The 27,901-nt window shown below is 52.7% G+C and overlaps 4 protein-coding genes across 4 annotated transcripts; 3 read left to right on the top strand and 1 right to left on the bottom strand.

Annotated features, from left to right (window-relative positions):
* The first annotated feature begins 29 nt into the window (after nt 1-29).
* On the top strand, nt 30-12,451 carry LOC146237276 (calmodulin-regulated spectrin-associated protein 3). The gene is made up of 20 exons (XM_084685897.1): nt 30-162; nt 2,257-2,546; nt 2,726-2,866; nt 3,116-3,199; nt 3,363-3,395; nt 3,937-3,984; nt 4,921-5,059; nt 5,151-5,290; nt 5,649-5,742; nt 6,021-6,072; nt 6,293-6,354; nt 6,436-6,466; nt 6,636-6,769; nt 6,863-8,952; nt 9,161-9,276; nt 9,520-9,803; nt 10,235-10,316; nt 11,367-11,485; nt 11,672-11,790; nt 11,899-12,451. Exons 1-20 carry the CDS (start codon nt 30-32, stop codon nt 12,217-12,219), a joined length of 4,512 nt encoding a protein of 1,503 aa, XP_084542023.1. The 3' UTR covers nt 12,220-12,451.
* A 4,088-nt stretch (nt 12,452-16,539) lies between these two features.
* LOC146237275 (keratin, type I cytoskeletal 19) lies at nt 16,540-19,602 on the top strand. The gene is made up of 7 exons (XM_084685896.1): nt 16,540-17,097; nt 17,269-17,351; nt 17,588-17,744; nt 17,887-18,048; nt 18,905-19,021; nt 19,143-19,433; nt 19,549-19,602. Exons 1-7 carry the CDS (start codon nt 16,660-16,662, stop codon nt 19,600-19,602), a joined length of 1,302 nt encoding a protein of 433 aa, XP_084542022.1. The 5' UTR covers nt 16,540-16,659.
* A 46-nt stretch (nt 19,603-19,648) lies between these two features.
* On the top strand, nt 19,649-21,764 carry LOC146237274 (uncharacterized). The gene is made up of 3 exons (XM_084685191.1): nt 19,649-20,085; nt 20,250-21,386; nt 21,621-21,764. Exons 1-3 carry the CDS (start codon nt 19,650-19,652, stop codon nt 21,662-21,664), a joined length of 1,617 nt encoding a protein of 538 aa, XP_084541317.1. The 5' UTR covers nt 19,649; the 3' UTR covers nt 21,665-21,764.
* Nucleotides 21,765-22,664: 900 nt separating this feature from the next.
* On the bottom strand, nt 22,665-26,219 carry soul5l (heme-binding protein soul5, like). Its single transcript, XM_084685895.1, has 8 exons — nt 26,076-26,219; nt 25,166-25,225; nt 24,991-25,072; nt 24,590-24,710; nt 24,008-24,147; nt 23,535-23,698; nt 22,885-23,271; nt 22,665-22,731 (listed from the first exon to the last, which is right to left on the bottom strand). Coding segments are annotated over exons 1-8 (1,023 nt in total). The 5' UTR covers nt 26,078-26,219.
* Between the last annotated feature and the right edge of the window lie 1,682 nt (nt 26,220-27,901).

The following is a 27,901-nucleotide window of genomic DNA, read 5'->3' as shown; positions in this document are numbered from 1 at the left end:
GGTAGTCTCCGGAGAGGACAGGCAGGGAGATGGTGGATGCTAATGCAATGAAGAAGACGTTCACGGTACCGGAGATAAAACCTTTGGACCAGTACGACTTCAACCGAGCCAAGGTGTGCGCGAGTGTCCGATGGCTGCTGGCAAAGTCCTACGGGTCTGCAGGTGAGCTATAGGCCCCGGGAGACACGCTTTTGAAAATCGTTCTGTAACGATTTCGCCGGCGTGTGAAGGGAGCAGAGAATAGCACCTAGGCCGAACGTGCGCGCGGCTGCTCGGGTGTGGCGCTTATTGAACACATCGGACTAGATCAATATATCGCCGTGAATCCGTGAGATGGTTTACTTTGTTTTACTGTCAAAACTGGATGATCGTTAATTGATGACATCATGACGTTTCAGCTGTTCCTGAAAACATCTGCAGCCTCTCATTCTCTGTCAGAACACGTCATCAACCCCTAAATAAACACGTTTTATATGGATTGGAGTGACGGTTCCATGGAGAAGGGCTGATACAGTAGTCGAATGTGTCAGCGTGTAAAGGGCGGTCGTTTGTCTTTAAAACACAGGAGACAGACACTATGGTGAAGGTTTTAGACTGATCAGTAGTGTTAGGCAATCTCACTGGTTTAACCCCGGTCCAAACCTCTGCATGCGCACACGCAGTGTGTGTGTGTGTGTGTGTGTGCGCGCGCGCTCATGAGCATCGCAGCCTGTGAAGGTGACACAGCGATGGTGCCGCACAAAGGAAAAATAAAAAGCTAAGTAAAATGTTTACCCTAAGTAGAGCGTATACATAATTTTTTTTCTCTCTATCAATCTTAGGTGTTTCTCATTTGAGAATTTCACAGATGGGGATGTGAAAAGGGGGGAGGACGAAGGGACGTTTCGATAGCGATTCTCTTTGTTATCGGTACCGGAACACGCCCCCTCATCTAATTTTAATGGTTGACAGAGTCGGACAGACGGAACAGCGAAGAACTGACTTCAAACTGCAAATATGGCAGTTATCCCGGGATAGATAACATCTTCCGCGAGCGCGTGCTACCCTGTTGTAACCTACCTTAGCATGTGCTGCACGCGCTACAGAATGATACGGTCCCGTGCTTGGCAATTTTTATTTTCTGAATAGGATAGTCTTTCTAGAGGGAAATAAAGTAGTTCCCAGTAATATTCTTACTGGCTCTGATACTGATACTCATTCCTTAAGTGTTGAGTCGTTGACATTGACTGTTAAATGACTTGAGGAATCAATAAAGAAGTGTGATGAGAGAGAGACAAACAGCTGGGTGAGTCTCTCTGGCCCTGAGAGAGACCCTCTCTCCAATCTTCCCTCTCTCCATCCTCCCTCCCTTCATCTGGCCTGTCTCAAGTTGATGACCTGAGTGGCAGCCAGGTCAGAGGTCAGGATGAGGTCAGAGGTCAGGATGAGGTCATCGCTGGTGCTGCAGTGTTAGCAGCAGGTCTTCTAGACAAGGTCTCTCACTAACATCATCATTTCAGAATTAAGTTTTGGTCATTTTGCAGTTTTTGGTTACAAAGTGTAAGGGAAAGCTTTGGTATGTTATCGTAAGTAAATAAGATGTCATGCTGAGCTAGCCTTGTTAGATTGACAAGCCATAACTGGCATGAGATTAGCGCTGCGCTAAGCGGGTTGGCCAGGCCCTGCTCTGCAGTCTAGTCTCATTCTGTCTCATTCTGTCTCTTTACTGGGACGGAATGGCTGAAGTCTCTTACGCTGTTCCCTTGACGACGACAGCTCTGAGCATTCTGTCTGCAGAGTGAATGGAGAAAGTTAAACTGGGTTTGGGGTCCTTTTGATGAAATCTTTTCTCATGTTCTATCCTTCACGGAAAGTATTCTCTTTTCCCCTCCTCTCCTCTCAAGAAATAGAGGTAGAGAGTGATAGAAGAACAGAAAGAGGTGGAGAATGTTAGAGTGATATAGAGAGAGGGATATAGAGAGGGATAGAGGGATATTCAGCTCATATTATTTCCTGACTGCTTGAGCAGTCAAGACTGAGAGGAATATGGGTCACTGATAGAAGCGAGTGTGTGTGTGTGTGGGACACTCTCACAGTGTGTACTTGGACTGTTGCGTGCAAAAGCCCTTGACCTCCAAGCCAAGACCTGGCCACACACACACACTTTTGCTGAGCAGCTCATGCAGATGATAACATCATCTCTTTCCTAAAAGGATGAAGAAAGAGAAAGAGAGTGAAGATAGATGGTTCTGAGCGTGTCTCTCCCCTCTCTCGTAGAGAACGTTCCGGCAGATCTCCGGGAGCCGGTGCTGATTGGCCAGGAGCTCCGGGCTGGCGTGAGTGTGTTGCTGCTCTCCCCAGACCTCTATTGGAAGGCCCACAGCCAGCTGCACTTCCGCGGGGTCTCCCAGGGCTCAGGGCAGGGGCCGGGCGGGGTCTCCCAGGGCCCGGGGCAGGGGGGTGACCATGCGGCGCTGCTGCAGCTGCTAGCCTCCAGAGGCCACGCCCCCCACGACCAGGACAAGCCTGTCACCGTGGAGGACCTGCAACACACGCCAATCAAGACGGTGTGTGTGAGATTGTGTGTGTGTGTGTGTGAGTGTGTGTGTGTGTGTGTGTGTGTGTAAGAGTGAGTGTGTGTGAGAGTGAGTGTGTGTGTGAGTGTGTGTGTGTGTGAGAGAGTGAGTGTGTAAGAATGTGTGAGTGTGTGTGTGCTCACTGAACCTCTCCCTCCTTGTGGTTGCAGCGAGCTCACCTGGCCCTGATTGATGCGCTGATGTCATTGGCTGCCATGGAGACGGTGGGCAGGGTTAAGATGGCAGCGGAGGCGGAGCAGATAGGGGGCGGGTCTCCATGGGAGAACGCCCTCCTCTTCTGGGTCAACCGGGTAACCCCCCCCTCCTTCTAGAACACCCTCCCATTCTAGAACACCCAACTTCTTCTAGAACACGCTCCCATTCTAGAACACCCTTCCACTTCTATAATAACTCATTGTATTAGAACAATACATCCAATCTACATAGAACACTACTTTGTGTGTGTATGTGTGTGTGTGTATATGTGTGTGTATATGTGTGTGTGTATGTGTGTGTGTATATGTGTGTGTGTATGTGTGTGTGTATATGTGTGTGTGCAGCTGAACCAGAGATTGAGGGAGAGCACAGAGGATGACGATGACAAGACTCAGACCTGCACTGACCTCCAGCCTATCCAGCCTGCGGTGAGCACACACACACACACACACACACACACACACACACCACACACACTCTCACCCACACAGCTATTTATTCTGCTTCTACTTCTTCAGCTACTAACATATTCTTCCCCCCTTTTCTGTCTCTCTCTCCTTCTATCTGTCGTCCCTCGCTTCTGTCTGACAGTGTCCCAACCGCTGGTACTGGAAACTGGTCCCTGTAAGTCCTCCTCCTCAACCCTGCCTCTCTCTCACTCTCGCTCTTCCTCTCTCTCTCTCTTCTCTCTCTGTGTCACGCTACCCCTTTCCCTCTCTTTTTCTGTGCTTTTCTCTCTGTCCCTGTCTTTCTGTCTCTCGCACCAAGTGTCTTAGTGCTGTGTCTTAGAGATGTGTCTAGATGAACTTTCACCTTATGAGGTGACTGATCAGTTTTACATGTCTATCCTCCAAACTGCTTCCTCCAAACGTTCACTCTCTTTGCAGGCTTCATGGTGTGTACAGACCCTCCCCCTTCCTCTCCTCCCCCTTCCTCTCCTCTTCCTTCCTCTCCTCTGTCATGTGACGGAATGTGCCGAATGTGTGTTGCTGTGTGACGGTGTCCATGGCGATGGCTGGCACTGACCTGTGTGCATCCTCTCTCTCTCCCTCCTTCCCTGTCTCCTCTCCCCTTCCCTCGCTCCCTCTCCCTCTTTCTTTCATTCTCTCGGTTTCTCCCTCTCTCTCCTTCCCACCCTCTCTCTCTCTCTGCCACTCTCACCCAGCATGCCATCGCTTTTTGTTTGAAGGAGTCGGGGAACAAACCGCCTGTGGTAACGTATATACTCTCTCTACCACTCTCACTCTCTCTCTCTACCACTCTCTCTCTCTCTTTACCGCTCTCGCTATCTCTCTCTCTCTCTACCACTCTCTCTCTCTACCACTCTCTCTCTCTACCACTCTCTCTCCCTCTCTTTCTGCCTGGCTGGCTGTGTATCCTGGCTGTATCTCTGGATGATTCTCTGTGTCTCCTGGCTGGTCTCCACTCCAACACAGAACTGGATGGACTTCCTTGCTTCCTTTCTTTTCATCCCTTTCTCCTTCCGTTCTTTCTTTAAATTCTTCTTTTGTATTAACTTTCTTGGCATATATGATATATTAGGCATATATTAACATTCACAGTATCAACAGACATGTTATGAACGTATGTAAACATAGTGTCCCCCCTCCACTAGAGGCCAGTCTCACATCTCTGTTCCTCCTTCACCTCCGCCTCGTTTTCTCATATCATCCCTTCTTCATTTAATACTGCGACGTTGTGACCCGTCATGTCTGAATAACTCGTTTGCGCACATGAGAGTGTGTGTGACATGGAGATATAGTGTGTGAGATAAGGAGCGAGTGGGAGAGGGTGTGTGTGTGTACACACTGCAGTATTGTGCTTGGTTTTTGTCATTTTTTCTCTGCAGTTTGATTGGCTGGTTCACCTTGGCTTCACAGTATGTTGTCATCTTGTTGTTTACCTGTTTGGTTGTTTACCTGTTTGGTTGTTTACCTGTTTGGTTGTTTACCTGTGGACAGGTGTTCTCACCCTCCTTTCTTTTGTCATGTTCTCCCTCTCTTTTTCCCTCCCTCCCTCCCTCCCTCCCTCCCTCCCTCCCTCCCTCCCTCCCTCCCTCCCTCCCTCCCTCCCTCCCTCCCTCCCTCCCTCCCTCCCTCCCTCCCTCCCTCCCTCCCTCCCTCCCTCCCTCCCTCCCTCCCTCCCTCAGATCCGCTACAGGAAGGACAAGGTCCAGTCCAAGCTGACCCCCACCTTCCCCCTGGTGTCTGGGGTGAAGGATCTGTCTAACGGCTGTGCTATCGCTGCTGTGCTGCACTACTACTGTCCCAGCAGGCTGCCTCTGGAGGGTATACACACACTACACACACACCACACATACACACACAACACACATACACACACACCACACACACACTAACCCCCCCTCCCCTGTTCCAGACGTGTGTCTGAAGGACACCATGTCGGTGGCTGACAGCTTGTACAACCTGCAGCTGATCAGGACGTTCTGCTGCGGCGCTCTGCAGGGGTGCTGCCCCCTGGCTTTGGAGGACCTGCTCTACGCTCCACCCAACCTCCACGTATGCACCTGTGTGTGTGGGGGGGTAGTGTGTGTGTGTGTGGGGGGGGGTTAGTGTGTGTGTGTGTGGGGGGGGGGTAGTGTGTGTGTGTGTGGGGGGGGGGTAGTGTGTGTGTGTGTGGGGGGGGTAGTGTGTGTGTGTGTGGGGGGGGGGTAGTGTGTGTGTGTGTGTGGGGGGGGGGGTAGTGTGTGTGTGTGTGTGTGGGGGGGGTAGTGTGTGTGTGTGTGTGGGGGGGGTAGTGTGTGTGTGTGGGGGGGGGGGTAGTGTGTGTGTGTGTGGGGGTAGTGTGTGTGTGTGTTCATTGGAGTATTTAGCTGGTTTGGGGGTATTTAGTATTGGTGTGTGTGTGTGTCGTCAGGTGAACATCATGGCCTTCATCTCTGAGCTGCTGGGCTGGTTTGAAGTGGAGAGACCAGAGTTTGTTCAACCCCTACAGCCTCTAGACCTCACAGGTGTGTGTGTGTGTATACCCCTACAGCCTCTAGACCTCACAGGTGTGTGTGTGTGTGTGAATGTGTATGTGTGTGTGTATACCGTATGGGTGTACGTGTGTGTTTGTGAGGGTCAATTTGACAAAACATGTTTTCATCCAACACTGCTTCTCACATTGATAACAATGAACAAGGAGGGTCTGTTATATGTGGGAACGATTTAATGTTATTATAACATGCTAACAACATGTGGTTGTTATGGTAACGTGGTTGTTGTGGTAACATGTGATGTTTTTCAGATGCCTCTGGGTTGTTAGACTGCACCAGCCCAGTCAGTGGGAACAGCAACAGGTACGACAAACACACACACACACACACACACATAGACACATTCACACACACACATATTCACGCACATACACACACACACACACACACATACACACACACTAATACACACACACTAATACTGTTCTGACAAACTGGATTCTCTCTCATGGTGTGTGATTGGTTCCCCCTCACAAACAAGGTGTGTGTCATTCCTGCTACTTTACTGTCTGTGTGTTTGCAGCGGGTCTCCCTCCTTCATCTTCAAACAACCCTTCGTGCCCATTTCATCCCCTGTGTCACCAGGTAAGAGGAGGAGGAGGGAGGGGGAGGGGGGGGAGTAGTGACTGGGTCGGTTTCTTACTGTAGCTCTTGCTTCTTTAACAGAAAAACAGAACTGGACCAAGAAACAGATCAGGTAGATTGCGCTTGTGTTTCTTCACTTGACAATTGTCCTCCCTTGCATTAGAATACTTATAGACTTACTGAATACTTTCCCTCATCCCTCCTCCTCCCCTCCTCCCTCTCCTACTTCCCTCCTCTCCTCCTCTCCTCCTCCCCTCCTCCCCTCCTCTCCTCCTCTCTAGTCGTCCTCTCTCGGCTGTAACCTTCGGCATCCCGTTCGGCCTGGACAGCGACGTGGACGTTGTCATGGGCAACCCGGTACGTTCCGTCAGCACTGACAGCCTTGTGGTCGCCGTGGTGACATCGCCTCCGCTGGGTGAGCTTCCCGCCATCGAGGAGGCGGTTCTTCCGGCTGCACACGCCCCCCTGAGAGGGGGAGGGAAGGACAAGGGGAAGGGGGGAGGAGGAGGGAGGCGGGAGCCGCGGCTGCGTCCTGAGGGCGCCCCCGCTGGTTTCTTCCTGCATTCTCCTGAGGAACAAGACTCCGCCCAGCTCAGTAGCTCCGCCCCCTGCCACTCCGGCTTGCTGCAGAGGCCTGTGGGGGGGGTGGTGGGGGGGGAGGTGGGGGGTGGGGGCGACAGACGGAGGAGGGCAGAAAGGCACCGGCGCACGTCGGTCGGTTCCCGTGACGACGACTCCGTCCTGCGTGACGGCAGCATGGACTCCTCTGAGGCGTCTGACGACCTCCCAGGGAACGCCCCCGGCAACCTGCGCCCCGGCAACCCTCGCCCCGGGGACGGCGGTCCCCACGGCAACGGCGGTCCCCATGGCAACGGCGGTCCCCATGGCAACGGCCCTCGGATGACAAGCTTCGCCGAGACGAGGAGAGAGAGGAGGTCCACCCCCACCACCCCCATCTGCACCCCCACCAACCCCTCCACCCCGGGGACCCCGGGCCGGCTGGAAAGCCCAGGGGTGAGGCCCCCGGAGGCGGGCACAGAGGCCTGGGAGCTGGGGGCCCGTCTGGAGGAGCGCAGGAAGAACATGGAGGCCCAGAAGAGGAGGATCGAAGCCATCTTCACCAGACACAGACAGAGGCTGGGCAAGACAGCCTTCCTGCAGCTGAAGAGAGAGCAGGGAGAGGGGGGAGGAGGGGGAGGAGGGGAGGGAGGGGAGGATAGTCTCAGCCTGGAGGAGCGCCTCACCCACATGGAGGAGCAGCTGGAGGAGGAGGAGGAGAAGGAGGGGAAAGTTAAGGAGGAGGAGGGGAATCTCCGCCCTCCCCTGCCACGATTGGAGAAGCAGGTCACGTTCTCCGTGGAAACCAGGAAAGGGGCGGAGCAAGAGAACGAGAAGGGTCAGGAGAAAGGAGGGCTGGTGCAGGGGGGAGCAGGGGGAGGAGAGGGGGTGTTTGTGGAGTACAGTGAGGTGGTGTCTAAGCTGAGCGAGGCTCTGCGGTCTCTCCAGAGCGACATGGAGAAGCTGACAGAGCAGCAGCAGCAGCTCATGACGGGGAAGAGACCCGCCCCCCGCCACCCCCCCAGGACCCCCCCTAAGACCCCCACCAAGACACCCCCCCGCACCCCCACCAGGACACCCACCAGGGCCACCAGCAAAGCCTGGGTCATCCCCACCGGGCCCCCCACCCCCTCCAAAAACTCCTCCCCCTCTCGCCATGCCCACCCCCCCCCCTCCTCCAGCTCCCCCAAAGCGCCCCTCTCTTCCTCCTGCCCCGCCCCTCGTACCAAGATCCCCTCCTCCACAGTGGCCCGCAGCCCCAGACGCCAGCCCTCCCAACCTCCACACCCCCGGCCCTCCGACCTCAAGTTCCCCCCCCTCACCCGCGTGCTCACCCCCCCGCACACCGTGGACACCCTCCCCCACCTGCGCCGTGTCTCCCCCAGCCGCTGTCACCTCCAGACCTCCTCGTCCTTCCGCATCGGGGGCCCTCGAACCCCCCTGGAGGAGGGCCCCCCGGCGGGCCCCCCAGCGGGCCCCGTTCCCGACGACACCACCTCAGAGACGGGCTCCAGCGAGACGCCCACCCAGTTCAGCCTGGAGCTGGAGCTGGAGGAAGGCTCCGGGCCGGGCGGAGGCCTGGCTGAGTTTACCCAGCCCAGGAGGGCCCCGACTGGGGCCGGGAGCAGCTCTGGAGGGGGAGGCTCAGTGTGCTCCTTCGAGAGTGACACGTTGTCGCTGTCAGCTGTCTACAGCGTGGGAGGAGGAGGAGGAGAGGGAGGAGAGGGAAGAGGAGGAGGAGAGGGAGGAGGAGTGAAGCGGCGCAGCCTGTTGGAAGTCTCCATGTCGTCACTTGGGGGCCCAGCAGGGGGCAGCGACGAGCCGACAGACTCAGAGGGTCAGGAGATCTTCTCCATAGACTCCATGAGCGACCACACGGAACCAGCAGGGGAACCCGTGGAACCTGGAGAGGAGCTGGAACCCAGGGTGGAACCCAGGGAGGTGTTGGAGGAACCCAGGGTAGAACCGACGGAACCAACAGGAGAACCAACTGGAGAACGCAGTCAGCCGGAGACCAGAGGAGTTGGGTTCTTCTTCAAGGTGGGTGTCTCGGGGAGACAGGTAGACAGGTAGACAGGTAGAGAGAGAGAGAGAGAGAGAGAGAGAGAGGGAGGGAGGGAGGGAGCAATGAATGCTCTGTTTTAGAGAACAATGAATGCTGATCAGGTGTGTGTGTGTACCGTGTGTGTGTGCATGGTGTGTGTACTCTTTGTGTGTGTACTCTGTGTGTGTGTGTGTGTGAGAGCAGGAGGGTGACCACAGTGAGGAGGAGATGGCCCAGAGGAGAGCAGCCCTACTGGAGAGACAGCAGAGGAGAGCAGAGGAGCTGAGGAGGAAGAGACAGGACCAGGACACTCTCACCAGGTACACACACACCTTCACACACACACCTTCACACACACACCTTCACACACACACCTTCACACACACACCAAGTAAGCACACAGCAGGTACACGCACACACACCAGGTAAGCACACAGCAGGTACACACACACACACAGCAGGTACACACACTCCCCAGATACACACACACCTTCACACACACAGCAGGTATACACACCTACTCCCCCAAACGAGCAGTATAAACATCCCCCTCCTGTTCCCAGACCCCCCTCCTCCGAGGACAGGACAGGGTCTGTCCCTCGCACCCCTCCTCCCACCTCGGGCCCCACCCCCACCCCCCCGGCCACGCCTGGTCGCCGTGGTGACTTCACGAGGACGGAGTACGCCAGGAGGCACCAGCTGAGGATCATGGACGAGCTGGACAAGGTGCTGCGGCACAAACCAGCCAATCAGGGACGGGCTGCCGTCAAGAAGGCCCGCCCCCGCCCCCGGAGCGTGACCAGGGAGGAGTCACAGCTGTCATGCAGTCCTGCCAAGAGCACTATGGGTAATGTAGTCTTCATTTAGAGAACCGTGACATGTTGTCTTCTTAAATGGTACTGTAGTGTTGATGGAGAGCTCTGGGTTATGTGACCTCTTCTCATTTATGTATTATTCATTTAGTGCGCTGTGGAATTCACAGCGTTCACAGTAATGTTACCTCCTCCCTCTCTCTCCCTCCTCCCTCCTCCTCCCTCTCTCTCTCTCCATCCTCCCTCCTCCTCCCTCTCTCTCTCTCTCCCCCTCCCTCCTCCTCCCTCTCTCTCTCTCCCCCCTCCCTCCTCCTCCCTCTCTCTCTCTTCCCCCTCCCTCCTCCTCCCTCTCTTTCTCTCCCCCTCCCTCCTCCTCCCTCTCTCTCTCTCTCTCCCCCCTCCCTCCTCCTCCCTCTCTCTCTCTCCCCCCTCCCTCCTCCTCCCTCTCTCTCTCTTCCTACTCTAGGTTCTAACCTGACAAAGGTTCACTCCCACTCGTCCCTCAACCTGGCAACCACGGCTGAAGACAAGCCCACCACCACAACCACGCCCACCACCACGCCCAACACCACCACCACTGACTCTCCCCCAAAACCACCCAGGTAACTCCCCTCTCTCTTTCCCCTCTCTCCCCTCTTTTGTTCTCCTCCCCCCCTTTTCAGTCACATTCCATTACTCAGTCTTGCACACTGTCAACCACACCTATCCACACACTGGCTCACACCCACACATGCACACACACACCCACACATGCACACACACACCCACACATGCACACACACACCCACACATGCATTAAGACACTCACGTGCACAAAGCTGCACAAACGCACACACAAAGACACATGCACACATGCACAGACACACACATGCACACACACAAAGACACACACTTGCAAACACCACGTCCAACCTTCCTGTCTCTTCTGATGTACTTCATGCTAGTATTCCCACATGCATAAACTCTGCTTGCTCTTTTCAAAATTACTTAACGGATTAAAAACATTAATTACACGCCTGTCACATTCCCCCCTGAGGCCTATCTGTCGGTCTATCTATATCTGTCTTGTGTGTGTGTGTGTGTTGTGTGTGTGTGTGTTGTGTGTGTGTGTGTTGTGTGTGTGTGTGTTGTGTGTGTGTGTGTTGTGTGTGTGTGTTGTGTGTGTGTGTGTGTGTTGTGTGTGTGTGTGTTGTGTGTGTGTGTGTTGTGTGTGTGTGTTGTGTTGTGTGTGTGTGTTGTGTGTGTGTGTGTGTGTTGTGTGTGTGTGTGTGTGTCATGACATCGCTACGTGAGCGTCAAACCGAGCACATGCTTGAGACCCGTGCGGCCGCTTCAAAGTCTCAAACTTCCGTGATGCCGTCAATTTTCTACTCACTGTTTTTAAAAGCTTGTAAAACAAGACAAAACTTCATGTTCATGCACACTTTATATGTAAATTCCCTCTATTGTCAACAACTGCTCATATCTTAACATCATGGAAGTACACGTCTGTGTGAAATGACTCAGCAGTTTCTGAAGACATGTCAGCGTCTGATTGGCTGATTAACCCTGCGTTGTCAAGGTCAAGGTCTGTGTTGTCTCCACCCCCCTCCCTACAGCCGCCCTGATTCGCCCTCGCGGCTGATGTCACCGAGCAGACTGGCCAATCAGAACGGAGATAAGGACTGGGAAACAGGCTCCAATGGATCCTCGCCCGCCTCAATCCCAGAATACACTGGTGCGTGACCACCTGACAGGAAACAGGAAATAGAATGAAAAACTGCTGTCAGACCCTTACGACTATATTTTTATTATTTGATTATTCTCTATAATAGTAACGTGTGTGTGTACATGTGTGTATGTGCGTGTGTGCGTGTGTGTATGTACGTGCGTGCGTGCATGTGTGTGTGTGTGTGGTCCTCAGGCCCTAAACTCTTTAAGGAACCAAGCTTCAAGTCCAACAAGTTCATCATCCACAACGCCCTGTCTCGCTGCTGTCTAGCCGGCAAGGTCAACGAGGAACAGAAGAACAAGATTGTGGAGGTTCGTAAGTTAGCATGTCTATAAAGTTTAAAAAGCAGCTTTCATGCTTTCATTTACTCCAAACCCCCCCAATCCCTCTCCCACCCCTCCCCCACCTCCCGCCAACAGGAAATGGAGAAGAGCTCAGCCAACCACTTCCTGATTCTGTTCCGCGACTCCAGCTGCCAGTTCCGGGGCGTGTATACCCTAAGCCCCGCCTCCACTTCCTGCACCGAGGCCGAGGAGCTGGTCCGATTGGCCGGTGTGGGCCCGCGGGTCATAAGCCCTGCCTTGGTGGAGTCCATCTACAAGTACAGCTCAGACAGGAAGCAGTTCAGCTGCCTCCCGGCCAGGACCATGTCCATGAGCGTGGACGCCTTCACCATCCCCCGACACCTCTGGAGCGCTCGCAGGACCAGCACGCCCAGGAAGACCACCCTGCTCAAGTGATCCTGACCCAACACACACACACTGAGATACACACACACACACACACACACACTGAGATACACACACACACTGAGATATACACACACTGAGATACACACACACACACACTGAGATAGACACACACTGAGATACACACACACTGAGATAGACACACACACACACACATACTGAGATGTACATAATACATCAATGCGCGTGGGGGCATTCTGACACACACTGCAACCCCCCGCCCCCTGCCCTCTGCCCCCCGCCCTCCACCCCCTGCCCTCCGCCTTCTGCCCCCCACACCATCCTAGTCCTGCATGGGACACTGCACCCTCTCTTCTCAACAGTTAAGATTTCCTTCTCTCCCCTATATATACGCATGGAAGTGGTACAGTCCGCTGTGCCTGAGAGAGATGACCCAGAGACTCAACCACTTTCTGGGGGGGCAGGGGGGATACACCACTAAGAATTCTCTTTTTCTACAAACATCTTTATAGTGCATATCTGAGTAGTTAGGAACACAGGAATATACACCTAACCTTTCACTCAATCAGAAAGTATCTTTTTGGTTAAGATTTTTCTTGTTTGAAAAGACTGTAATTACAAGATGACAGCTTCTTTCAGTAAAAGTGGATTCCCTCAAGCCTTCAGTTGAGTTGCGTGTCTGATGAAGCAATGTGTTTTCTTACAAACCTAGCATTCTTCTGCCTTGAATCGAGCAAGTACAGGACTTTTATTTGTTATCTATAGGACTTGGGACTTTTATTCTACAAAACAAAGAAGACATTTGGGGAAACTTTGACCCAGACTTTGGGAAAGAGAGATAGCTTTAATCACATTTGCATCTGTTTGTTGTGAACCGAAAGAAAGACAGAAAGTATTGAGAAAGTGTTTTTAGCCATGAGAATCAAAGATTGTAAATACGTTTGTTGTCGTCGTCAGACTGACTCCTCCTGCTGCACCATGGTTACCATGGTTACTCCCTTCACTGATGAATCTGTGCTTGACTGATCTTGTCTGGCACCTTGGAGCCAGTGGCAAGCCCTCGAAGGCACTGAGAAACGCCCCCTCCTGGCAGACCAAAGCAAACGCTCAACGTATCTGAAAGGTTGTTGGATCAATTACGGCTGGATCCCACTGTGATTGGATAGGGGGGGCTTGGCCAGGTGACATCACAGAGGCAGTAAGCAAGGCCTTGTCAGGTACTCTGCAGATGCTCCTGTTGTCTTAAGAGCCCATCACAGACCACCAGGCCACCAGGTCACCAGGCCACCCTGATCATAACCCCTGGACCTCCCCCGTAAGAGAAGCAAAATAGGAATAAAGTGTCTGTTTCCAACCTGATTCTGAATCCCATGCATGTTTCAACGTGATTGATGCACACACACACACACACACACTCACATAGTCACACACACACTCAGTCAGACCACATACCCATGAGGGTGGAGCAGGGAGGGCATAAGAGGAGGAGGAGTGGAAGAGGAGGGGTGGAGAGAGATAAGGGGGAGGATGTTCAATGTACTGTATATTGTTACTTCAGAAATATTGATATTTACAACCTGTACCCTGGTGATATGACATGTGACACATGAACACACAAACTCACAAATACATGCACACACACATACATGCACACACACATACATGCACACTGAGATACACACACATATTGAGATGTAAATAATACAGGATTGAACACATCCTAGGCATGACACACACACACGTGCACACGCGCGTTCTGACACACACTGCAACCCCCCCGCCCCCTGCCCCCCACACCATCCTAGTCCTGCATGGGACACTGCAACCTCTCTCCTTCTCTCCCCTATATATCACACTCACAGAGTCAAACACATACCCAGGAGGGAGGGTGGAGGAGGGAGGGTGGAGGAGGGAGGGTGGAGGAGGGAGGGTGGAGGAGGAGGGTGGAGGAGGGAGGGTGGAGGAGGGAGGGTGGAGGAGGGAGGGTGGAGGAGGAGGGTGGAGGAGGGAGAGTGGAGGAGGGAGGGTGGAGGAGGGAGGGTGGAGGAGGGAGGGTGGAGGAGGGAGGGTGGAGGAGGAGGGGAGAGAGATAAGGGGGAGCCTATGTCCAATGTTCTGTATATTGTTGCTTAAGACATACTGACATTTACAACCTGTACCCTGTACACATGAACACACACACACATGAACACACACACACACGCAGGGACACACACACACACACGCAGGTACACACACACACACAAAGACATTAGTGTGCTGTATATGAACACAGGCCTGTACTTGTGTCTCTCTTACACACACACTCACACACACACTCACACACGCACCCACACACGCACGCACACACACACATAGACATACACACAAGGAGGAATGGAGGGAGGAAGCAAGGGAAGGAGACACAGACAGAAGAGGCAAGAAGACAACAGCGGACTGTCAGTGATAGAATGTAGAAACACACACACACACACAGACTTACACACACACACAGACTTACACACACACACACACACACACAGGTGACTATCAGTAAAGGTCAGATGTAATGGATCATGGCTGCAGGGTATGTTCTGTTCTGCAGCACCTGCATATTCCAGCCCTCTGCAGGAATGGAGACAACCGCACACACACACATTGACAGATGCACACACACACACACACATGCGCACACATGCACACACATGCACACACACAAACATGCGCACACATGCACACACACACATACATGCAGACATACCCATACCTGTATTTGTTTAGATGTTAAAAACTTTAGTGCCTAACTTCCTGACTAAGCTCACTATCTAACAACTCTCAACAAAGATTTATTACCGATTCAGCTTCCTGATTCTTAGTCTTTGACATGCTTCATCAAACATTCCCACGAGTAAGAACGCTCCCCTCCTCTCCCCCCTCTGGTCCCTCTTGTCTCTAACCCTCTGATTCCCCCCCGGGGCAACTTGGATGTGAACACTACGCAGGCTTCATCTTGCTCCACCCCGGTGGCAAACTTCTGTGCCAAACACACATCTTATCTCTCCTTTCCTCCCTCTCTCCCTCTCTCTCTCTCCCTTCCTCCCTCTCTCCCTTTTGGAGCCATTATACAACTTTGTTTTGTTGTGTTACGTAAAACTGCAGATTAATTAGCACCACCAACGTGGTATATAAACAAAGCAAAGTTAATGCCTCCAACACATCTACACTCTCCTTTCTCTCTCTCCTCTGTTCCCCTCCCTTCCCCTCTCCTCTCTCTCTCTCCTCTCATCTCGCTGTCACTGGTGTGACATGTAAGTTTGGAAAGTTCACTACACTTTTGCAGCCTGAATGGTGACTTTCGTTTAAAAGTTCTTTCATTTGAATTTCTGGATGTCAAGATGAATTAGTTTGATCCATTTTGTTGGTTCACAGTAAAACTATTTGACGTTATTGTGCTTGCTTTACTTCAATCAATCGCCTACTGACATGACAGTCTTTGATGCATGCACACGCACACACACACATATGCACACACACAAACACACACACTTAGTGTAGAGTAATGATTTTCTCACATGAGGGTAGTGCCCTGATTATGTATAATAATGATTGTGCTTTTGTGTTTCATGACCACGAGACACCAATTTAAACCCACAAACACTTACGCCTCTTCTCCCTCTTATTCTCTCTCCCCCTCTCTCTCACCCATTCCCCCCCTCTCTCTCACCCATTCCCCCCCTCTCTCTCACCCATTCCCCTTTCTCTCACCCATTCCCCTCTCTCTCACCCATTCCCCTCTCTCTCACCCATTCCCCCCCTCTCTCTCACCCATTCCCCTCTCTCTCACCCATTCCCCTCTCTCTCACCCATTCCCCTCTCTCTCACCCATTCCCCTCTCTCTCACCCATTCCCCCCCTCTCTCTCACCCATTCCCCTCTCTCTCACCCATTCCCCTCTCTCTCACCCATTCCCCTCTCTCTCACCCATTCCCCTCTCTCTCACCCATTCCCCCCCTCTCTCTCACCCATTCCCCTCTCTCTCACCCATTCCCCTCTCTCTCACCCATTCCCCTCTCTCTCACCCATTCCCCCCCTCTCTCTCACCCATTCCACCCCCTCGACCTCTTCTCCTCTCTCTCTCACCCACCCTTTTCTTCTTCTCTCTTCATTGTCCTGTTTCTTTCTCACTCATCCCCCTCTCCTCTCTCTATACCACAGACATAGTTCGGAGATCGTTATATAAAACAACAGAACAAATGCTTGAGGGCGTTAAACCACAGGTGTCCAATCGCACTCCACCGGGGCGTGGAGAACAGGCGTCACCCTGTATATATATCCCCGGTTCTTAACGCATGAAGACTTCACACACATCAGACGACAAAAGGACACGCTCACCACGGCGTCACAGCAGCACGCGCGCAGCCACGGCAGTAACGATAGCGGACTGAAGTCTCTCTCGCGCTTAGGCAGTTGTTGTGTTTGAGAAACCGCAGTTATGACGCTGGTCGGTCAACGGTACTCTGCTCAGTCGTTCTCCGGATCCCACCGGGCGATGTCTCATGCGGGGTCTTTGGGCTCCGTGCGCTCCAGTTTTGGGGGCGGGGGCAGTGGCTTTAGCTATGGATCCTTTGGTAAAGGCTTCGGGGGCGGTGGTGGAGGAGGAGGGGCTGGGTTTCGTATGGGCTCGGGCGGAGGCGGCGGAGCAGGGTTCGGCGCCGGTATGGGTGGTGGTATGTCCATCGGTTTCACTGGGAACGAAAAACTGCACATGCAGTCCCTGAACGACCGTTTGGCGCTCTACCTGGATCAGGTGCGGATGCTCGAGACTACTAACCGCCAGCTCGAGCAGAAGTTGAAGAGTTTCACTGCAGACAAGATAGTGACTCGGGACTTCACCGTGTACGACCACCAGCTGAAACCGCTCCGAGACCAGGTAGGTCTGACAGTCTGGCTCGTTTGATTTTACACTCGTCTTGGATTCAAATGTAATTGCTGTGATGTAGGATTCAAATTATGCCATTATGAATTTTTAAGTTGGATTTTTATTGACACACACAGACCCACACACAATCTGACGACGTCCATCCGTGTTATTCTTTCGCAGTTACTTTCTGTCATGTTAATGAACACGTACCTGGCTCTCGAGATCGATAATGCCAAACTGGCGGCTGACGACTTCAGAATGAAGTATGTTGTTAAACCCTTCAACTGTTAATATTGTCTGTTGTGGAAACATTAACTGTTGATAAAGTATGTTGTTGAACACAGTTATTAACAAGTGTAACTCACAATAAACACTTACACAATTGGTGCGTAAAATCAAAAGACAGAAAAAGGAAAGAGGCAGCCTACGCAGAAGAAGGCTACATTCTTACACACGCATTTCTGTGAAACACTCACGCATCTCTGCGCGTGGCTGGCAGGTGGGAGACGGAGGTGTCCGTGCGTCAGACGGTGGAGGGAGATATCGCGGGACTGCGGGCTCTCCAGCAAGACTACAACTCAGCCAACCAGGCCTTGGTCCAAGACCTGAACTTGCTCATGGAGGAGCACGCGACCACAATAAAGATCCATCAACAGGTTAACCTGTTTACACTAATCATTTGTAGCATCTCTCTTTCCACCTCTCTGTCCTTTTCTCTCTCTTTCAGTTTCTTTCCCTCCCTCTGTGTTCAGAGATGATCTCTAACACCCTGCGCCTCCTCCCTCCTCCTCCCTCCAGAACCTGGCGTCCCTGCATGGCCGGCTGGGCGGTACAGTGAATGTGGAGATGGCAGAGTCCCGCACCACAGACCTGGCCCAGGCCATGGCCGACATCCGTGCTGAGTACGAGGCTGTGGTGGAGAGCAACCGCCGCCAGGCTGAGGGCTGGTACATGACCCAGGTGTGGAGCACACACACACACACACAGGCAGGTACACACACAGGCAGGTACATGACCCAGGTGTGGAGCACACACACACACACACAGGCAGGTACATGACCCAGGTGTGGAGCACACACACACACACACAGGCAGGTACACACACAGGCAGGTACATGACCCAGGTGTGGAGCACACACACACACACACAGGCAGGTACACACACAGGCAGGTACATGACCCAGGTGTGGAGCACACACACACACACACAGGCAGGTACACACACAGGCAGGTACACACACAGGCAGGTACATGACCCAGGTGTGGAGCACACACACACACACACAGGCAGGTACACACACAGGCAGGTACATGACCCAGGTGTGGAGCACACACACACACACACACAGGCAGGTACATGACCCAGGTGTGGAGCACACACACACACACACAGGCAGGTACACACACAGGCAGGTACACACACAGGCAGGTACACACAGGCAGGTACACACAGGCAGATACACACACAGGCAGATACACACAGGCAGATACACACACAGGCAGATACACACAGGCAGGTACACACACAGGCAGGTACACACACAGGCAGGTACACACACAGGCAGGTACACACACAGGCAGATACACACACAGGCAGATACACACACAGGCAGACACACACACAGGCAGATACACACAGGCAGATACACACAAACACCAAGGAGTTTCATTGTGCATATGCAAAACATTTTCCCTTTGTGTGTTTGTTTGTGTTGTCTCTGTGTATGGGTGTTTGTGTGTGCATGTGTGTGTGAATGTGTGTGTATATGTGTCTCTGTGTATGTGTGTGTATGTGTGGGTGCATGTGTGTGTGTAGGTAGAGATGAAGAAGGCTCAGGTGATGGAGGTCGTGAACTCTGAAAGCTCGGACATGAGCGAGGGTCGGAACCATGCCACGGCCCTGCAGATTGAGCTGGAGGCCTTATACATGGCAGTGAGTCTCACACACACACACACACTTGCTCATTCCACCCCAAATGCTATCTTCCTTCTCCGTAACCCCACCTTCCTCCCCCACCTTCAACCCCTGTCTCCCTCCTCCCTCCCCCCTCCAGAATGCCAACCTGGATGATCGTCTGTCGGAGGTGGGTCTGCAGTTCCACCAGCGCCTGGTGTCAGGGTCTAAGCTGGTGTCGGGGCTGGAGCAGGAGCTGGCATCTCTGAGGGAGGGCGCTCAGCAACAGGCTCAGGACTACCAGATGCTGCTGGACATCAAGAGCCGCCTGGAGGTGGAGATCACCACCTACAAGCAGCTGCTGGAGGGGGCCGGGGGGGTGGCCGGGGGGCTGGCCGTGGGGGGGGGCAGGGTCTCTAGGAGCCTGGTCACGGAGGGTGGGATCGGAGGCGTTGGGCTGGGCAGGGCTGGGCTGGTCATGTCGTCAGGGTCAGGGTCGTCGATGGCGGTGAAGTCTTCAAGCTCCTCCTTCGGCTCTGTCGCCCGAGCGGGTGTGATGTCATCAGGGGGCGTCGGGGGCGGACTGGTGGGCTTGTCTTCGGGCGGGGGCGCGGCCGTGACGATGAAGTCTGGCAGCTCCTACAGCTCCTCTTCGGGTGGGGCGATGATGTCATCTGGAGGTGCCGCACTGTCCGGGCTGGCCTCCTCTGTGACATCATCAGGGGGCGGGGCTACGATCATCAGGTCCAGCAGAACGGAGGTTTCCTCTTCCACCGGCTCAAGTGACACCGCGTTGATTAAGTCATCAGGAGTCGTCGGGGCTGTGACGATGTCATCAGGAGGCTCCGCCCTGTCCGGGCTGGGCTCTTCTGTGACATCATCAGGGGGCGGGGCTACGATCATCAGGTCCAGCAGAACGGAGATTTCCTCTTCCACCGGCTCAAGTGACACCGCGTCCGGGCTGGGCTCTTCTGTGACGTCATCAGGGGGCGCCGCGCTAGCGCCTGGGGGCGGGGAGGTGGTAGAGATCTCTGTGGTGACCAGGTCCAGCAGCTCAGAAGTCTCTTCCGGAATGTCCGCTGGAGGGGCTGTGATGTCATCAGGTAAGCGCCGCAGTGGGGTTCCTACTTCCTGGTTTCTAAGCTGATCATTTTTTTTACTCTGCAGTAGAATGGGAGCACTTCAGTGTTGCCCCTCTCTCATCCCCTTCCCTCCCCTCTCTATTCCCCTCCTCCCCTCTCTACTCTCCTCCTCTCCTCGTTCTCAGGTGGAGTCGTGATGGAGGGTGGAACAGCCTTGCTTGAGTCTGCTGGTGGGGCTGTGATGTCATCAGGCGGTGCTGGCTTGGTATCAGGCGAGATTGTGCAGTCCAGCGCTGTCGAGTTTAGCTCCACCTCCTTCAGTAGCTCCTCCTCCGGCGGTGAGGTGGTGATGTCATCAGGAGGCGCCGGAGGAGCAGCGATGTTAATGGAATCTGGAGGAGGGGCCTTGATGTCTGGAGGCTCCGCTGAGATGTCATCAGGCAGCGCCATGATGTCATCAGGCAGCGCTATCTTGTCTGGTGGGGGCTTGGAGATTATGTCATCAGGTGGTAGCATGGTGATGGATGGGGGCTCTGTTGTGATGTCATCAGATGGCGCCATGATGTCATCAGGTGGTAGCATGGTGATGGATGGGGGCTCTGTTGTGATGTCATCAGGAGGTGGCCTGATGTCATCAGGTGGTAGCCTGATGTCATCAGGTGGTAGCATGGTGATGGATGGGGGCTCTGCTGTGATGTCATCAGGAAGTACAATGATGTCATCAGGTGGTAGCATGGTGATGGATGGGGGCTCTGTTGTGATGTCATCAGATGGCGCCATGATGTCATCAGGTGGTGGGATGGTGATGGATGGGGGCTTAGTTGTGATGTCATCAGGAGGCGGCCTGATGTCATCAGGTGGTAGCATGGTGATGGATGGGGGCTCTGCTGTGATGTCATCAGGAAGTACGATGATGTCATCAAGTGGTAGCATGGTGATGGATGGGGGCTCTGTTGTGATGTCATCAGATGGCGCCATGATGTCATCAGGTGGTGGGATGGTGATGGATGGGGGCTCTGTTGTGATGTCATCAGGAGGTGGACTGATGTCATCAGGAGGTGGACTGATGTCATCAGGTGGTGGACTGATGTCATCAGGTGGTGGGATGGTGATAGATGGGGGCTCTGTTGTGATGTCATCAGAAGGCGGCCTGATGTCATCAGGTGGTGGAATGGTGATAGATGGGGGCTCTGTTGTGATGTCATCAGAAGGCGGCCTGATGTCATCAGGTGGTGGAATGGTGATAGATGGGGGCTCAGCTGTGATGTCATCAGGAGGCATCATATCCAGCAACTCCTCTTCCTCCAGCTTCTCAGTGGGAGGTGAGACAGCGCCCTTGCAGGTTTAGAGAGGAATTACACCTGATAGTGGATCTTTGGGACTTTCTTTAATGCAACTTTATGGAAGAAAACTTAAATAACTGTAACTTTATTGAATGTAACATGGTGATAACATCTTTTAGTTACCCCGCTGCCTGGCATCTCTAAACAGCTTTAACCAACCTCTATACCCTCCCTGCTCTCTCTCTGTCTCTTTCTTTCTCTCTCCCTCCCCAGGCACAGTCTCCAGTGGGGAAATCATAATGACAACAGCAAAGTGATTCTACTCACATGTCCTGAACACACACACACACACACATACAGACCTTCTTCTTCTTCATACCTGTACCTCTTTTCTTCAGTAAAACAATGAAACAGGAAGCGTGTGTGTTTCTTCTCACCAACCTAAAGGTTCCTGATTCTTTGTTTGATGAACAGGTTTTAGCACCTGGGGTGAAACATTTCTACTGTTAATGACTGTAAAGATCGAGAGAGAAAGGAAGAGAAAAAGAAGAGAGAGAGGAAGAGGAAAGGAGTGAAAGACAGATTAAAGACATAGCAACATTGTCACTATCTTTTATTGAGTCAAATAAACTTTATATACTTCTACACAGCCCTATCTGTGATCAATAAATCAACCAGTAAATTAGTCAAACAACTAGTCAATCAACAGTCAATCCATTTGATTTTTATTTAAACAATTAATCAATCACCATCTACCACAAGCTAGTTGGATATTGATATATTCATGGCATACATCCTAGTTCTAAGGCTATTTAGTAGCTGAGCAATGTCCCTGGATTAGCTGAGAGGCCTAGCAACAATATGATTGATTACATGGGGTGGCCAGAGAGATCTGATTGGCTGTATGGAGGGAGCGTGGAAATTTGATTGGCTGTATGGAGGGAGCGGGGAGAGTTGATTGGCTGTATGGAGGGATTAGGGATGTGAGGGTTGTAGATAAGATGCAGTGTGGTTGCTGAGTTTAAGATGCAGCTGCAGTAACAAGAGCTCTCCACCAGGGGCAGGGTGGAGCACAGACAACAGCAGAGGAAGGGTTGGGCTGGAGTAACACACTAGGAGACGAATACACTGGGACCACAGTTAGAGAGAAGAGGAAAGACACTGCACATGGTCACTATCTCTCTCTCTCTCCCCCTTGCTCTTTCAACCCCTCTCCCTCTCTCTCTCTCTCTCCCTCAGAATATGATGAGAGCAAATATGTGTTCATTTCCTGCTGACGGGTTCAGGGTGCAGGAGTCAGGAGTCAGGGGTCAGGAGTCAGGGGTCAGGAGTGGTCCAGGCAGCTGTGTCGCTCACTGGCTGGTCAGAAGAGGGGTCAGACACGCTAGGGTTCAGGGAGAGGGGGGAGGGGGGTGTGTGGGTGGGGGAAGAGGGGGAGGAGGGTGTGTGAGAGGGGGAAGAGGGGGAGGAGGGTGTGTGAGAGGGGGAAGAGGGGGAGGAGGGGGAGGAGGGGGAGGAGGGTGTGTGAGATGGGGGCATTTGGGAGGGGAAGGAGGGCGTGCGGGAGGGGGGGGAGGGCAGGTTGGGGGGTGGGTGGGAGGGGGAGGAGGGCAGGTTGGGGGGTGGGTGGGAGGGGGAGGGCATTGGGGAGTTAACTGCGGACTGGGACGGTGTGTGTGTAGGGGTGTCGGTGGGTTTTTGTGTAGGTGTGTCGGAGGGGGTGTGTGAAGGAGTGTGTGTAGGAGTGTGTGTAGGTGTGTCGGAGGGGGTGTGTGAAGGAGTGTGTGTAGGAGTGTGTGTAGGAGTGTGTGAAGGGGTGTCGGAGGGGGGGTGTGTGGACGTTGGTTCTTGTGAGTTGTTGCACACGACTTCTCCCTCTGCGACATACCACACCTCGTTATGTCTGTTTAACAACTTCAGGGGGCTAAACACACACACACACACACACAGAAAACAGTCAGGGCAGGAGACAAAGACTAGTACAAAGTGTGTGTGTGCCTGTCGTAGGTGTGTGTGTACCTGTCGTAGGTGTGTGTGTACCTGTCGTAGGTGTGTGTGTGCCTGTCGTAGGTGGGTGTGTACCTGTCGTAGGTGTGTGTACCTGTCATAGGTGTGTGTGTGTACCTGTCGTAGGTGTGTGTGTGCCTGTCGTAGGTGTGTGTGTGCCTGTCGTAGGTGTGTGTGTACCTGTCGTAGCCCACTCCGTAGTGGTAGGACAGGTTGTAAGGCGCGTGCAGGAGCTGCAGCTGTTGAGAGAGCAGGTGAGCGTGGAGTCTGGAGGAGACCGACAGCATCCAGCCCCCGTAGCCCCGCACGTACACATCCAGGTCTGGCATGTCTGTAAAGTACAGCTGCACACACACACACACACACAGACCGTGGAATCACACACACACAGAGAGGGCAGGACAGGTAGATAGGTTGACTCTGAGGATTAGTTGTCAAGGAGACAAATAAGTGATATGCCGGTTCTCATGGAGACAGATTGTGATATGCAGAGATAACCTGGGTTTCCATGTACATATACACTGTGAACAGAGATTGTTGAAAACGTTGACCGGAGATTTGATTACCCCTGATCATTCTCTGTTTCTCTGTCTCTTTTTTCTCTCTCTCAGTCAATCACATTCTGATTGGTCTGAGGGGGGGGTTGAGCTAACCTTCTCATTGGTGGGTGAGGGAGGGTTGTCCTGATAGGCTGATGGAAGCAGGAAGTTGAGGGTGTAGACGGCAGGCTCCCAGACCCTGGTCTCCTCAGGAACTCTGACCAGCACCGGGGCGGTCATCTCCATCTGGAGCCCTGACACACACACACACAGTCACACACAGTCACAGTCACACACAGTCACACACAGTCACAGTCACACACAGTCACACACAGTCACAGTCACACACAGTCACAGTCACACACAGTCACAGTCACACACAGTCACACACAGTCACACACACACACAGTCACAGTCACACACAGTCACACACAGTCACACTCACACACAGTCACACACAGTCACAGTCACACACAGTCACAGTCACACACAGTCACACACAGTCACACACAGTCACAGTCACACACAGTCACAGTCACAGTCACAGTCACAGTCACAGTCACACACAGTCACACACAGTCACACACAGTCACACACAGTCACAGGGCCACACAGTCACAGTCACACACAGTCACAGTCACAGTCACACACAGTCACACACAGTCACAGTCACACACACACACAGGGACCCTGTACCTAGATGGTTGGCTCCAGTGATGTACTGGAAGAGTCGTCTGAAGGCCATGGCTGCTCCCACACCCAGGAAGTAGGCCTCCGCGTCTGTGGACACCCAGCGTGTAGGGCTGTAGTGGCGTACCTGGAACACACACACACACAGTCACACACCCAGCGTGTAGGGCTGTAGTGGCGTACCTGGAACACACACAGTCACACACCCAGCGTGTAGGGCTGTAGTGACGTACCTGGAAAACACACACAGTCACATACACACACAGAGTTACATATACACACACACAGTCACACACACACACACACACACACACAGGAAAGATCATACATGGTGGTGTGCCATGTACATTTGGTGTGTGTATGTGCATGATGGTGTGGTTGTGTGTGTGTGTTTTAAAGACGCTCACCTCATATTGGTCAGTTTTGCACACGAGCTCATACTCCAGACATTCTCTGGACTCTGTGCAGAAACTAGAGTTTGTGCTGCGTCTGAGAACACAAACACATATCAACGCCTTGGAAATATCCACACACACACACACACACAGATATATATACTAAAGAATAAGGAGATGTTCTTACCCAATGCTACTCTCAGCTGTAACCATCAGAGCCCACACCACCAACCCTGAGAAGATGAACCTGAAGGTGCACACACACACACACACACCGCTCAAGTCAAATCTGTGTGTGTATTTGTGTGTGTGTGTATATGTGTATGTGTGCATGCGAGAGAGAGAGGCAGGTGTTTCACTGCAGATGTGATGTGGGACACATTATCCTCTGAGAGAGAAGAGAGAGAGAGAGAGAGAGAGAGAGAGAGAGAGGGGGGGGGGGAGAGAGAGTTTTTGCTGCATCACCATGCCAGCTCCTCTAAGAAGCAAAGGCATTTTAAGGTCACCATGGGTACGCTACAGATCCAATTATCTTAAAAACAACCTTGGCTGTCTAATAGGAAGTGACAATTACCCTAACAAGCCACATATCCGACCAAGTAACAGTTATTTAAAGGTGTAATCGAGCCAAACCTGTCGTTATGCGGTAGACGGGTTGCTACTTCACCCAGCCCTACATAAAGTAACATCAATGTTGCCAATTTAAGCTGAAGGTAGCAGATTTTAAGTAAAATGCTGCCAAAGTAGAAATTGAAACACCGCATCATCGGTGTTGCAAAGTGAGTTTTTAAGCTAGCGTAAAGTTCAGACGTGAACTTAACGTCTGAATCATACACCAGGCTACAACAGAACCGGGAGTCGTGTAGACGCAGTAGGATCAAACTTAGAAACGGACAGGTAACATATCTGGAGCCTCCCTCCTCCCTCTCCTTGCTGTGACCAAAGACACTGCATCGTCACCGGATAACTGCATCCGCCCTTTCCACACCAACTGAGATGTGAGGATGACATTGGAAAACTTTGCCTTCTTTATAGTGTTTCAATTAAACAGTCTATGGTTATCTAGGGCACGTCCGAGGAAATTCACTTTTACTCACATTGCGACGGGGTGTGTCACTGTCCGGTCCCGTGTCTGGAAGTCTTCTGTCCTGCTCCGCCAAAGAAACGGTGGCTGAACGGTCCAAAGAATGTTGATCACCTCAGCCTCAACGACGCCGGGGTTTTATACTGCAGTTTGCAGCTTGCGCATCTTATGAAACCCGAGCGAGCTCTGGTCCGGTAAACTGTCCAGGAGGAGGCGGGGGGGGGGCGACCGGTCGCGCGCGGAGGGATGTCATACCCGGTGCGCGCATAGCTTGCAGCCTCTTTCCCAATACACAAACACACGCACTCGCTCACTCTGACACATCCGAATATTTTCAGGGAAATGCTTTTATAGTCCATTTAATAAACACACACTGCCTGTTTCTGCCCCAGGCTGTGCAACCTACCTGCTCTGTATTTAACCCTGGTATCTATCTGCTGCTTGTCTCTCCATCTCCCTCTCTGTCTCTCCATCTCTCCCTCTGTCTCTCCATTTTCCTCTCTTTGTCTCTACATCTTCCTCTCTCTGTCTCTCCCTCTCTCTGTCTCTCCATCTCCCTCTCTCTGTCTCTCCACCTCCCTCTCTCTGTCTCTCCATCTCTCTCTCTGTCTCTCCATCTCTCTCTCTGTCTCTCCATCTCCCTCTCTCTGTCTCTCCATCTCTCTCTCTGTCTCTCCATCTCCCTCTCTGTCTCTCCATCTCCCTCTCTCTGTCTCTCCATCTCCCTCTCTCTGTCTCTCCATCTCTCCCTCTGTCTCTCCATCTCCCTCTCTGTCTCTCCATCTCCCTCTCTCTGTCTCTCCATCTCCCTCTCTCTGTCTCTCCATCTCTCCCCCGCTGAAGGAATCAGATGCTGGTTCCCTTCCATCTGTCCCCCCGCCAGTATAACCTTGTCTGATGTGTCTGATGAGTGATGAGTAGAACTTGGTTCTTTAATGTTATTAATAATGTAACAGAACCAAGGCCTCTCAGGCTACTTAGCAGGCTACTTAGTGCAACCTTGTCTCCTTGCCAGTCACATGATCCACACAACACAAGACCAGGGCCACAGCTGTGTTGAAAACATAATCTTTAATTACCAACCAGATAGAGGTCCTCTCAGCTTGTCACAGGAGCAAATATCTAAGCAGAGGCTACTCACAACACTTCTCAAGCAGGGGTTCACCTTGCACACATGAAACCTGAACCAAATGACCTCCCGCCCCATCCCTCCCTCCCTCCCCCCCGCCCCCCTGCTGATGCAGCAGGTGAGTAGCCTCCACAGACATAGAAGACTCCCAGTCGTCTCTGCGCCTCCATATTTACACACTCATTTCCTGTTGTGCTTCTTCCTGCTTCCTGGTCACAGCCACGACCAGAGGGTCAAACCGCACGGAGCACACACGGTCACAGGAACACCAGCCACGACCACACGAGAGAGGAGGAACCAAAAACTAGTAACACCTCCACCTTTAATTCCTTCCTTCCTGTCTTTTGTTTTGTACTTCCTTCCTCAGAGAAATCCATGATCGATGATACAAGAGAAGGAAGGAAGGGAGGAAGGAGCTTAACGCTGTGTAGACTGGTCAAAATGTCCGCCAGCAAAAACACACACATTGGGCTGCGTTCCATTCCAGAAACATGCTTCCTTCCCCTCATGCCCTTGTTCACTAGGCCCCTCAAGCCCTGGAGCCTTCCTACCTTGGGTGAATACCAGACCCTCATGGCCATACAAGGACCCAGGGAAGGAAGCAGGGAAGGAAGCAGGGTTTTGGAATGGGACGCAGCGTGTCAGAACGAAGCGCTAACTTTACAGCAGTGGTCTAGCGGCTCAGGAGAAGCATAAACAAAACATGGCAA

This window comes from Hypomesus nipponensis, chromosome 21, assembly GCF_054491055.1.
Source record: "Hypomesus nipponensis isolate SF chromosome 21, ASM5449105v1, whole genome shotgun sequence".
Classification (NCBI taxonomy): domain Eukaryota; kingdom Metazoa; phylum Chordata; class Actinopteri; order Osmeriformes; family Osmeridae; genus Hypomesus; species Hypomesus nipponensis.
Note: the sequence above shows the minus strand (reverse complement) of the source record. Positions and strands in the feature narration are given on the sequence as shown.

Bases quoted from the DNA above. Each gene is read 5' to 3' on its own strand.
- LOC146237276 (XM_084685897.1), top strand. From the start codon at position 30: ATGGTGGATGCTAATGCAATGAAGAAGACGTTCACGGTACCGGAGATA. The intron at 2,547-2,725 runs GTGTGTGTGAGA...TTGTGGTTGCAG, and splicing joins AACACACGCCAATCAAGACG to CGAGCTCACCTGGCCCTGAT. The intron at 6,073-6,292 runs GTACGACAAACA...GTGTGTTTGCAG, and splicing joins GTCAGTGGGAACAGCAACAG to CGGGTCTCCCTCCTTCATCT.
- LOC146237275 (XM_084685896.1), top strand. From the start codon at position 16,660: ATGACGCTGGTCGGTCAACGGTACTCTGCTCAGTCGTTCTCCGGATCC. The intron at 17,352-17,587 runs GTATGTTGTTAA...CGTGGCTGGCAG, and splicing joins GCTGACGACTTCAGAATGAA to GTGGGAGACGGAGGTGTCCG. The intron at 17,745-17,886 runs GTTAACCTGTTT...TCCTCCCTCCAG, and splicing joins CAATAAAGATCCATCAACAG to AACCTGGCGTCCCTGCATGG.
- LOC146237274 (XM_084685191.1), top strand. From the start codon at position 19,650: ATGTCATCTGGAGGTGCCGCACTGTCCGGGCTGGCCTCCTCTGTGACA. The intron at 20,086-20,249 runs GTAAGCGCCGCA...CCTCGTTCTCAG, and splicing joins AGGGGCTGTGATGTCATCAG to GTGGAGTCGTGATGGAGGGT. The intron at 21,387-21,620 runs GTGAGACAGCGC...CTCCCTCCCCAG, and splicing joins CTCCAGCTTCTCAGTGGGAG to GCACAGTCTCCAGTGGGGAA.
- soul5l (XM_084685895.1), bottom strand. The intron at 24,148-24,589 runs GTACAGGGTCCC...TGTGTGTGTCAG, and splicing joins CACTGGAGCCAACCATCTAG to GGCTCCAGATGGAGATGACC. The intron at 22,732-22,884 runs GCCCCCATCTCA...CCTGAACCCTAG, and splicing joins CCCTCCTTCCCCTCCCAAAT to CGTGTCTGACCCCTCTTCTG.